The sequence below is a fragment of the Hippocampus zosterae genome, chromosome 12 (assembly GCF_025434085.1).
Source record: "Hippocampus zosterae strain Florida chromosome 12, ASM2543408v3, whole genome shotgun sequence".
NCBI lineage: Eukaryota > Metazoa > Chordata > Actinopteri > Syngnathiformes > Syngnathidae > Hippocampus > Hippocampus zosterae.
The window spans coordinates 20,453,161-20,466,067 of record NC_067462.1 but is presented as its reverse complement, the minus strand read 5'-3'; the positions used below and the strand labels follow the sequence as shown (position 1 = coordinate 20,466,067).

At 41.7% G+C, this 12,907-nt stretch overlaps 1 protein-coding gene across 44 annotated transcripts in view; it reads left to right on the top strand.

Annotated features, from left to right (window-relative positions):
- clasp1a (cytoplasmic linker associated protein 1a) overlaps positions 1–12,907 on the top strand; it is a 121,403-nt gene that overhangs the window by 32,775 nt on the left and 75,721 nt on the right. For all 44 annotated transcript variants that reach the window (XM_052082953.1, XM_052082952.1, XM_052082992.1 and 41 more), the window contains 4 exons: positions 8,227–8,364; positions 8,453–8,526; positions 9,831–9,923; positions 10,442–10,587. In XM_052082953.1, the coding sequence (XP_051938913.1) occupies positions 8,227–8,364; positions 8,453–8,526; positions 9,831–9,923; positions 10,442–10,587 (451 nt within the window). The remainder of the gene's footprint in view (positions 1–8,226; positions 8,365–8,452; positions 8,527–9,830; positions 9,924–10,441; positions 10,588–12,907) is intronic.

Sequence of the window (12,907 nt, the reverse complement as noted above, 5' to 3'; positions counted from 1 at the left end):
CACCTAGCCCCCACACGCAATTTTCAGAGAGAGAGGTTTGATTTCTTGAACTCTGTAAAGGTGTTTTGCTGGCACTTCCATTTAACCAGTTCCATTTCATTAAATTTCATTTTGCGCTTTTCCAAATGTTCTTTGCTGAGAACTGTCACGGCTACATAAAGTGCAAAACATTGGTCTCCACCACTTTTGCATTTATTTGGATAGGATAGATGAATGGAGGGATTTTTTTAGTTCACTTTGGTTTTCCTTCTTACTTGATCTGAATTAAGACAACAATCTTATGTAACATTTTAATAATATGCGTTTCCATGCTTATCTATATATATATTGCGCGTCGTCCCGCACGCGGTCTGTCCTTCCGTCTGTCCCTTTTCAAAACGTACCTACTTCACCGCTCCGCTGCGCGCCGCCACTGCGCCGCTCAGGCAGTGGCTCACTACGATCGCACGGGCATCTGAGCGAAAAAATGTTGTCTACCCACAAGCATTGCAATGAAATTGTTAGTTATTTAGTAGAGCTAAACATCTCTTTATTTTCGCGATAAGCAATGAAGATGAACAAAAAGTTGAACCAAGCAACAACACTTTTGTGGGCCGAAGGCCCACCTTACCGGCCTTCCGCAGGAACTAGCTGATGAGCCGCCCTGAGGGCGGCGAACCACCACCTTACCAGCCTTCCGCAGGAACTAGCTGATGAGCCGCCCGGAGGGCGGCGGACCAGCTAGTTGGTTATAAATGGAGAACAGATTTTGCATTATTCAGTTGAGCTGCCCTAAAGGAGCTATACAGATTCTAAAACCTAATTTGTGACCAAAATCTCACTCCGTCACAGAGGAAAATGAACCTAAGGTAAATGTCAAGGATGTATTTGGCTTTTTCAACACACAAGCATCAAAGCTTTTACAGTATTTTTCACCATTCGGTTTATAGCAGTACTAGCTGGTTCGCCGCCCTCGTTTTGAAAAGGGACAGACGGAAGGACAGACCGCGTGCGGGACGACGCGCAATATATATACAGGGTGGCCCACTTAAAAGTAGCCCGGATTTTTTTTAAATTAAAATATTTTTTTAATTTTTTTCAAAACATGTATTTAATTACGTGAATGTTACAAGTGACCCAAGTCTTTCCAAAACCTGTTTTTATTACTTAGAGGTTACAAGAGATGCTGGAAGTGTTCCAAAACTGCTCCGGTTATACACGTTGGCGCTGAGCCAATTTTTGTTTGTTTTAGATTATACACGAACAGTAGTGCTCCTACCTTCTCCGGGTGCGTACCATACCTCAAGAAAATGGTGTTTTCCTTGCAGCAGAGAATAGTGATTGTGGAAGGCTATGTGCGAACCGGATCAATTAAGAAAACACAAGAGGCCTTCACTCGCGAGTACCCACAAACAAAACCACCGGCTAAACGTTGTGTTCAGAGCCTGGTTAAGAAATGGCGAGACACTGGCTCTCTCGCAAACGTGAAGAAGCAGAGACCTAAATTAGTCCGGACGCCCGAAGTTGTCAGTGATGTTCAGCAGCGAATTACAAATAGCCCTCACAAGTCAACTCGGAGACTATCCCAGCAAGTTGGTGTATCACGAACGACATGTCAGCGTGTACTGAATTCTCTGAAACTGAAACCATACCGAATTTCATGTGTTCAGGAACTAAAGCAGCCCGATAAAGCTAAACGCATTAATTACTGTACATGGTTGCTGACTAGCATTGCAGACGGACTTTTGGACCCACTGCTATACTTTATGTCGGACGAAGCATGGTTTCACTTATCAGGATACGTAAATTCCCAGAATACGCGGTACTGGTCTTCTGTGAATCCCCACATGACACGCGAAAAACCACTACATGACCAGAAAATCGGTGTTTGGTGTGCAGTTTCAGGAACACGGATAGTGGGCCCATTTTTCTTTGAATCAACAGTGAATACCGATGTTTATCTGGGCATCTTGGAACAGTTTTACGAGCAACTAACACCACAAGAAAGAATGTACTCCTTCTTCCAACAAGATGGTGCAACATGTCACACGTCCCACATGTCACTGGCATCCATTCATGAAGTCTTTACGGAAGAGCGAACTGTGAGCAAGGGGTTATGGCCACCACGGTCTCCGGACCTGACCTCATGCGATTTTTATCTATGGGGGAATTTAAAAGAAAAGGTGTACGCAAATAATCCTCATACCCTGAACGAACTCAAACAGAACATCACCAACACTATCCGAAGCATCACCTTAGCAGAGCTGCAGTCAGTATCAGCCAACATCCTGTGCCGTGCTCAAAAATGTATAGATGTCAATGGGGGACACTTCCAGCATCTCTTGTAACCTGTAAGTAATAAAAACAGGTTTTGGAAAGACTTGGGTCACTTGTAACATTCACGTAATTAAATACATGTTTTGAAAAAAATTAAAAAAATATTTTAATTAAAAAAAAAATCCGGGCTACTTTTAAGTGGGCCACCCTGTATATAGAAGAGTAGCTGGTCAGCCAGAGGTTGCAAACTGCGTAGTTTGATGCCTCATCAGACGTATTAAATTTTTCTTCGGAAGTCATTTGATCTGCACACGACGTAACTTTCAAAAGGATTAAAATGATGTATATGCATGTCCTGTATATATTTGTGTAGGTGTATGCTTGTTTATCTGCTTCTATTGGCTGCTGGAATGAGCGTAGGGAGAGATTTAGTTTCAATCTTGTTATATAACCTTTGTAGTCATTTTAAATACCAAAATTATGTTTTCCCTTTTTTTTTTGGAAAATATGTTAGCTGCATTGCTCCAGGGCACAATTGTTGGCGGTTGCAGTCAATGCCCCACTCCCAATCTCATCACCGCTTGCAGCATTGTTGCTGTAGTTGTACCACTCAGTATAATTATGCGTAAACTGCTATGACCAGCTGAGATTTACCAGTCGAGGTGCATTATAGACGGTACATACATTCTAAGCTCACTTACACGCTGAAAGAGACTGTTCCAAAGATTTTGGGGTCAGGCCCAGAAGTGCATTGCCAGCTAATGGCATGATTTACTTTGGAAGCATTTGTTTTCCATTCAGATTTTAGTAAGCAGGTACTGTTCAGACAAGGTATGTATGGAATGTGGGCGGCCCGGTAATTGACTGGTTAGCACGTCTGCACTAACGGTGCAGAGGTGCAGGTTTGGATTCTGGCTCTGGCCTTCCTGTGTAGAGTTTGCATGTTTTCCCCGTACCTGCGTGGGTTTTCTCTGGGTACTCTGGTTTCCTTCCACATTCCCAAGTTAATGGAACACTCTATAAACCAGGGGTCTCAAACTCAGGTCCTGGAGGGCCGCTGTCCTGCATGTTTTCCAGGGCTCCCTGTTGCAACACACCTGATTCAAATAAACAGGTTCAATATCAGGCTTCCGCAGAGCTTGCAGATGATCTGATCATAGAGCACTGTTGAGTTGAGTTGAGGATTAATTGTACATGTTTGAAGCTCATTGCTGAAAACCTGAAGAGAGTAGCAGTGGACTGTGGAGATGCAAACTTTTTTCATCATTTGAGCTTTTGTGAGTTTTTGGGGGGGTGTTTAAAACAGCACCGAGGGACACACATGGGCGTTGAATATAACTTCCCAGCTCTATACTTATAAGTGGCTTTGTTTGCTGATCATTTGAATCAGGTGTGTTGCAACAGGGAGACTTGGAAAACATGCAGGACAGCGGCCCTCCAGGACCGGAGTTTGAGACCCCTGCTATAAACTGTCCCTCGGTGTTAGTGTGAGCGCGGATGGTTGGTCATCTCTGTGTGCCCTGCGATTGGCTGGCAACTGGTTCGGGTTTCCCCCCGCCTACTGCCCGAAGACCGCTGGGATAGGGCTGCAGCACACCCCGCGACCCTTTTGAGGAGAAGTGGATCAGAAAATGGATGGATGGATGGAATGCCATGTGTAAAATAAGCTAAACATTTTTTATATGGATTTTCTTCTCTATGTCCTTTAGTCTCATTTGCTTATGGAGTGTGAGTGGAGTAGGTGTTTCATTGCTGTTTTTTAGGGGCACAGTGTGCTGTCTAAGAACACCCAACTGACTCAGCTTTTAGTTCAGCTTTTCATTTGCATGTTTGCACAAGTCATCAAGTTGTGATGATCAGCCAGTTTACGTTACACAAGGATTCTCGGGTACCAAGGCAGTTGACCTGTTTCAGTGTTAAGCCAGTATGAATTCAGTACACTTACCTCTTCTAACATACAATTTTGCTTGTTGACTGACAAACTGTTGTTAAATTTCAGAGGCAGTTTTGTATCACAGGTAACATTTGATCAATTCTTTTTAATTTGCCTTATTACTTTGTACGCATGTATACAATTCAATCAACCTGCTAAGTTATTCTTGTTGAAGTTGTAAATATGATTAAAAAAAATTGTTATTGTTGTTCCGCTGTACCGTAAAAATCTTCAAAAGCTGTCGTGATTACTAATCTGTCAGTTAGGCATTTTAATTACCCGAGTCTTCGTAGGAGCAAGTGCTTGTTAGAACAGGTCAGACATTTGATTTAGAAGCTCACATAGGTATGTGATGAACCCCCAACAACATAGAGGGTGTCAAACCTACGACCCGCGGGCCTGAACCGGCCCCAAGGAGGTTCGATCGGGCCCATGGGATCATTTAAAAGTGAAAAAACGCATAACGCGGAATGAATATTTTTAATAAGGTGCAATTAATGGAGTATCCGCTATGGAGAACACTCTTTTGATCAGAGAAGAAGACAACAGCAGTCTCAGCCAGTCACTGAGACAGCAGACGCTATTGAGGACATGTGAATACTTTATTCTTTACACATTTAATAGCACTCTCCTTAGTTTGTAAGGTGTAGGCAGGGATTAAATATAGATTTTATATGCACATGTGTAAATGGTTTAAAAATGTCTTTCTTTTTAAATATAGTTTAATCTTAAAATGCGTTCATATATTTGTCAATACAGTGCACTCCGCTTAATAGAACACCGGTTAATAGAGTAATCCGCTTAATAGAGCAAAAGGCTCTGGAACGGATTTGCCTAATGCAATTTCCTATAAAGATACTCCGCTTAGTAGAACAGATCTCGGCTTAATAGAACAGGCCGTAAGCAATGAACATTGTAAACTAGTGGTTTTCGAAGTGTAGCTATCGCGATACTGTACCACTATCGCGAGAAAACGCGGTAGTTCTAGCCGTATACAGTAACAGGTAGCACGCGTCACTCCACACATAGACACACGCACGTCACAATGGCTCTTAATAGAACAGGCCGTAAGCAATGAACATTGGAAACTAGTGGTTTTCGAAGTGTAGCTATCGCGATACTGTACCACTATCGCGAGAAAACGCGGTAGTTCTAGCCGTATACAGTTACAGGTAGCACGCGTCACTCCACACATAGACACACGCACGTCACAATGGCTTCAACTTCATTCAAGAGACGAGGGCTATCACCTGCGGATAAGAAGGACATACTCAGACGATACGATGCATTGCCGGATTCTCAGAAGGTACGCCCGCGGTTTCCAGGACTTCCCTCTTATCCAGCGCATTGAGAGGGAAGTCAACCGCAAAATTACGGACTCCTGTTTCCAGACAAAAGTAACGAAATTTTTCTCGTGATTTGAGATGTTTGACTGAAGTTGATTAAAGTTGTTGTTTTGTTGTTTGATTAAAGATATGGACGTCCACAGTCGAAATATCTCTTCTAACTCGTCAGCAGGGGTTTTTCTGCGTGCATAACTTGGTCGTCGACGTGTCTGAAGGTGTACCTAATAAAGTGTCTCCGGTTAATAGAAACCCCGCTTAGTAGAACAGAAGCGCTTCGGCCCAATGGTGTTCTATTAAGCGGAGTGCACTGTACCAATTACTTGTTAATGTTTTGTGCCTTTGTACAATCAGTGGGATCAGTTGCAATGAATATGTGAATGATAAAAGTAAATTGCACATTTGTCTAAGGAAATCTAAGGTGCTTCATGAAATGTTTTGTAAAAGATATGCTCATTACATTTCAACATTTCCTAATGTTCTTGTGCTTCTTTAGACCAATATGTAGGAAAGACATATTATGTTGGTTATTTATAGCAGAGTATGGTGTAATTTTAATGGTACGGCCCACTTGACATCTACTGAGACCATATGTGGCCCACAATGTGAAATGAGTTTGACACCCCTGCTCTGCTCTATATTGTTTTGTTTCTGAAATTGCGCAGTCAAAGACGAGAGACATTTTGAAGAGGAAAAAAATGAGATAGGATAAGAAAACCGTGTCATGTACATGTAAAAAACGTACATGTATTTTTGCTTTATGGTTCAACCATGAGAAAGTAATCTGTCTCACGAATTGCTCAATTGTGTTGGCCAGTCCTGGAATTTGAAGTTAAATTGTGCAGACCTTTATCCTTTTTCAAAATGTATTTTATGCTGTGCAAAAATGATCTCTTATCAGCGAGGGATCTGTCTGGCGATAATGCTGTTGAGTGATCACCCTGTCATCTGTCTTTTTTATGTAATCTTGGAGGCTACTTGCTGCATCACATGTATCTACGGTCCTGAGATCTCCCACAAGGAAATACTCGGGCAAAAAGAGCTTTCAGATTTGGTACAGCAAAATTGTAGACAAAGTCTACTCTTGTCCGTGCTGTCGTTGAAATTTTCAAGTGTACCCTGACACCTAGTGGACACCGCTGTTAATAGTGCCAAGCTCCTTATTGGTGGCAGTCAGGTTCGGCAAACCTTTAGCATTATTTGCTAAACCACGTTCATTTATTGTCTGTACTTTTTAGGAAAAGAATAAAAATGCTGATTATGTCAAGAGATTTGTACATGACATTGAGGGCTGCTGGTCAATTTTTGTTGTGCACCGTTACACAAAATGGCAAAATGATGATCTCACATTAAAACATTCCTTCCTCTTCTCACTACTCTGTCAGCCATCATGAGTCACACAACTATTACACGCACACACACGCACGCACACACACACGCACACACACACACACACACACACACGCACACACGCACACACACACACACACACACACACACACATATACACGTATATTGATAACTTTAGAGGCAGACTTAAGGGTTGGCTTTCGAGCACTGAGAGAGCAAGACGAATGCAGAAAGAGCACATGAAGAGGACACATATAGCCACACATATTCAGAGTGAGAAAGAATCGTGTATTTAGTGCACAGCAGGAATGCTGAGGAGGCTAGTGTGTAAGAAGATCTGCTCTAGTAAGAATGTCTTTTTTTTAATGTCGTTCTCTCTTATTGTCCGGCTGTTGTTTTCTCTCTTCTATGCTACTGTTTTGTCCTGTCCCGCTGTCCATTATTGTTAGCTTCTTTGTCAGAGGATCGCGATACTGACTCTCAGTCCTCTCGCCCCATCACTCCTCTCTCTTTTTCTCCTGACGTATTTTTTTCAAGGTGGACCTGTTGCCTTATGCGCCCCTATGTTTTTGAATTGTCAATGTTTGTGAATGGCTGAGCATTGCAGCCCAAAAATTGGCTTTGCTTATTTATGTCCGTCAATTGGATCCTTCTGCTCCGAAATCTTTACTTGTACTGTGTGCATCACGAACAATGAGAGCTACGTGAAGGGGTGGTGTTCTGTCAGAAACAAGAGTCACCTTTCTTTTAGTAGTTTAACATTGCCTAAGGGTGTGGTAAAAACATGTTGGGGAGAAATGTAGCTCTTCTGATGAACCTTCACTTGTGTTTTGAACCAAGGATTCTAGCTGCAAATATTCACGAGGTTCATTGAACAGCAAGTACACAGTGTCATGATATCTGCTTCAGGCTAATCCCTCGTATGAATAGTCATGTTGGGTAGGAGATATAGGCCTGTGTACGTCTGCCGGACTCGATTAAGCTCAGATGGATGGCTAGAGAAATGCTAAAGAGACACATGCACAAGCCCTGACAAACTCACTCAGTAGCACCCTTTTGTTGATTGTACCACAATGTTACACCGTATTCCTCTTGTACCACAATGCAGAGCTGACTTGGGTTGTACACTAGGCTGATAAATGGAAGGTGAAGCATTTCAGCATAAAACCCAATTCCAAATAGGAAGGGCATTGTGTGAAAAAAATCTATCATTTGCGTTAAACAGTGAGAGCAAAAGTTATTGTCTGTACTTAGAGACTTGCTGCAAGCCAGCATCTTAACACACAATTTTGTATTTTCAATTATTTCTGGATTCTTAAATGTATGCTCATTTTTGTTTTACAGATAAGAACTTTGAAGATGAGGACTCTGTTGATGGAGGCCGGTCCTCCTCTTCCTCATCCTCCAAAGCACCTCCAAGTGGCAGGAGGACTGTAATGACTGCTAGAAGACCCAGCTCAGCAACCCCAGCAAAGGCCACAGGTGTTTGTCTGCATGTGTGTGGCAGTGCTGTCAATGCAAAGTGCTGTAAGCTCATAACATGCTACTTGTTTGCTTGTGATACTTCAAGGTAAAGAAGCAGCTGCTGGTGCTGTTGATGAAGAGGATTTCATAAAATCTTTTGAAGATGTGCCCTCCGTCCAGGTAATTGAAAATATGATAGCATCATAAGTAGAGGTATCAATTTATCGCGTGAACTGTGAATAATTAATTATTCATATTTAGCGTGTTATGTTTTTTAATCGCGTTAATCTAAATTTTAATCTCTAACTTTATTGTTTCTGTAGGTGGGTTGCCTTTTTCGAATATCCCTTTTCATGTGTTGGCTGCCTGTGTTTGAATATTCGAGGGTAGGGAAACAACTGTCACAGCTTGACGCGGACATTGAGTGGCTGTCATTATGTTTGGACTTGTTTAGCATAAGCTGATTGGTTCCCATTGGAGTTGGGTGGGTAAAGTGAGCAGTGGTGAGGAGAGGAGATGTGAAAATGGAGGAGCATGTGAGAGTTCTCGGCACAATGACTAGAAAATTTACTTTTCAAAAACACCCTGACAGCACGATTGATTTACTATTGAAAAGTAGAGTGTTGTGCCTAATTTGTAAGAAGGAGTTTGCTGACCACCGAAGCAGCTCAAGTTTAGCCTCCCACATTAATGCAAAGCATCTAGTCGCTAGTGCATCCACAGCTAATGTTAGCACCAAAAGCGTTAGCAATATAGCCAGCTACAGCAAAGCTCGTCGCCAAACTAAACTCGAGGACAACACCCCGCATACGAGGAATGAAGTCAGCATAGTTGCTGTGTCCTCAGTCGCCGACCAGAAGTGGTTGATGTTTATTTCGGCACTTTATTTTCTCATGATGAACAGTGTTATTTCTGAAGTGGTAACTTACAGGGCTGTTTTTTTAAGGGTCTCTTATTTATTTTTTATTATCCGAAGCAAGTTCAGTGTTGAATACTTGTATTGCTCAGAAAATTCTTGTTACTGTTTTTGATATGTTAACCTAAGCACTTTTTATGGACCTGATGTTCTATTTTTATTTTTATTTTGTAATTATTTGGTGATTTACAAAAACAAAATGGTGATATTCACCCTGGTGATTGAAACTAAAGGTTACAGGTAGGATTTGGGACGAGTCTCAACTGCACCAGCAAGTGAATGGCTCGGGCTGGATCTGTTCAAGTCTGTTTATGAACAATGAAAGACTTTATAATGACACTTTTTTTGTCTTTCATTCTGCCTCAATAGTGTAATGAATTAAAAGTGAAAATAGGGGTTTTCTCAGCACTTTTTAGATGACATATATAGATGATTAGATCAATTAATTACAGATCATAATTAATCTCAGAATTTTTAATCGCTTGACAGCACTAATCATAAGAATCATATATAAGAAGATATAACTCGTTCGAATGGTAAGGACGAAACTTGTATCTCCCCTCACCAGATTTACTCGAACAGAGAGCTGGAAGACCAGCTGACAAAGATTCGAGAAATTCTGTCAGATGACAAGCATGACTGGGAGCACAGAGTAGTAGCGGTAAGTCAAACATGCACCTGCTCAATATTTGCTAACCGCACACTTTTCTCATTCAAATTAGTCAGAATATGAATACCAGAGTTTAGTCCAGTGGTTAGCACGTCGGCTTCACGGTGCAGAGGTACCAGGTTCGATTCCAGCTTCGGCCTCCCTGTGTGGAGTTTGCATGTTCTCCCCGGGCCTGCGTGGGTTTTCTCCGGGTGCTCCGGTTTCCTCCCACATTCCAAAAACATGCGTGGCAGGCTGATTGAACACTCTAAATTGTCCCTAGGTGTGAGTGTGAGCGTGGATGTTTTTTTGTCTCTGTGTGCCCTGCGATTGGCTGGCAACCAATTCAGAGTGTCCCCCACCTACTGCCCGGAGACAGCTGGGATAGGCTCCAGCACCCCTCGCGACCCTAGTGAGGATCAAGCGTTTCGGAAGATGAATGAATGAATGAATACCAGACAACTCCACATGCATAAAGTGTAAAGATCTGTTATCTTATCTCTTATCTGTTTATCGTGGTCCCCTTTTAGCTAAAAAAAGTTCGCTCGCTCATGCTGGCTGGGGCGGCGGAGTATGAAGGCTTCCCTCAGCAGCTCCGTCTGTTGGAGGCACCGCTCAAACTGTCGGCTAAAGATCTACGCTCCCAGGTGGTCCGCGAGGCCTGCATCACTCTCGGGTACGCTGAAAAAGTGCAATCCTATCTTATGAGCTCTTCACTTTTTTTTTTTTCAATACACAGATTGTCCCCCCCCACCCATGACTATATTTAACCTGTTAATCTGTTCAGGGGTTGGCATTGTTCAGTGTGGAAAAAATACATCCCAGGATGATATGATTGTGTAAAAGGGGGGTCCCATATAAATCAATTTATGCATTTGCATTCACTTTTAAGTTAATGACAAAAAACAACATGAACACATTAATTTCAGCAAACCTAATTTCAAACACGCTCACATTTTATTTAAAAAATTTAGATGTAAGCCGTTTTAAAAAAATCCTTGATTGATCATACAGAAAACATTTTAACACAAGCCATGGCATAAAATAAAATGGACAAAAGGAACAAAAACAAAGAGAGGGCAACATACAATACAATACAATACATCCTGATTTATATAGCGCTTTCACAACACCGGCAGCTGTAACAAAGCGCTTAACAAAACAGTTAACATAAAGTACAACATAAAGTAAAGTTAACATACAAATATGCACATTCAACAGGAGTAGGAAGAAGCAAAAAAAAAAAAAAAAACTTATTGTCACCCTTATAGAAAATTACATGTTTTGGATCCCCGTCAAAATTGGGAAAAGACTAATAATATCAAGCAAAACTGTCATGTCATCATTAATCAGTATATCAGTCTGTGCATTGCCTGATCACATTTTAGTTAGGTTGATCAACTGTGCTCCCTTGTAGTATTCACACTGCTCCGATTTTTCCACATTTCGTTTCAGGCTTCTTCCAAAATGGAATTCCTTATTTATTTATTTTTCATCAAAATTCTTCACATAACACTTCATGATGACAACTTGAAGTATGGTTTAATTTTTCATTTAAAATTTTGGAAAGTACATTGTTTTTTCAGACTCTGGCTCATGTGGCGACCGGTAGCTATTGTCATATTGTCTTGCGATTGTGTATTTCTTTATTATTTAAATCAGGGGTGCCCAACCTTTTTGGATCGAAGATCTACTTTTTGATCAACTAACCTAACGGGATCTACCCTTACCGGCACGCGCGCACACACACACACACACACACACACACACACACACACACACACACAAATTTAAGATTTACCTGTTTTATTTTATTTTTTAAATATTTTTTTTTTGTGAAAATGAGACTGATTAGTGTGCAGTGTATATTAACACAAAAAATATATTACTAACATATACAAAGACACACAAATGGTTGTTTGTTTTTTTTCTTCTCGACACTCCTCGGATCTACTTGGGACCTGTCTTAGATCTACCGGGAGATCAGGATCTACCTAATGGGCACCCCTGATTTAGATAATATATTTATATTACGATCTCTCTCTCTCTCTGTCTCTCTGTCTCTCTGTCTGTCTCTCTCTCTCTCTCTCTCTCTGTCTCTGTCTCTCTCTGTCTCTCTCTGTCTCTCTGTCTCTCTCTCTCTCTCTCTCTCTCTGTCTCTCTCTCTCTCTCTCTCTCTCTGTCTCTCTCTGTCTTCTGTCTCTCTCTGTCTCTCTGTCTTTCTCTCTCTCTCTCTCTCTCTCTCTCTCTCTCTCTCTGTGTATATATATATATATAATGTGTATTAGAGCTGTCAGTTTAGCGCATTTTAATTGGCATTAATTTAAATGAATTCATTTAACGCGATTAAATATTTTCTCGCGAGATTAACGCGGCACACGTCACAAGCGGATGTTAGTTGCTCTATATATACACCAGAAACAAAACAAGAAGCACTGCAGAAGTCCACGCCCATGTCTGTTTTGCCAGCCACGGCAGTGCGAGACACCGAAAATAGATACTTAAAGAGTTTATGAATGGAAAGTTTACTTTTAAAAAGATTGCTAGCCAGATTGCTCCACTGACAAGACCAAAGTTACCTGTTCTTCTCTCTCTGTGTATCATACAGGTATACGATGTATGCCACTGACGCGATTGCTACTTGTTTGGAACTATTTTGTGTGGAAGGTTACAGCGTTCCGTGTCCATATAAATAGAGCGGGTGGAGCTTCTCTGTGTTCGTCTGACAGTGACAGTGCGCTGCTGTGGTAGCGACCTAGCGAAAATAAAACGTCTCCAGTGTTGTCATCGAACCAAGTGTAGTCATCCGAAATGAGTTCGACACAAAAACCGTAGAGACTTCCGCGCAGGAAGGACCAACACAATCAACATAGCCTGACTGTGTTAGTGGGAGTAAAACCCCCCTCTTTCAGAATGGTTTGCCTCAGCAGCACGGGGGAAGTGCGTGCGCTTGTTCGTACGGCCGGCAGTTTTGAATACAGCGGCTCATAACGAAC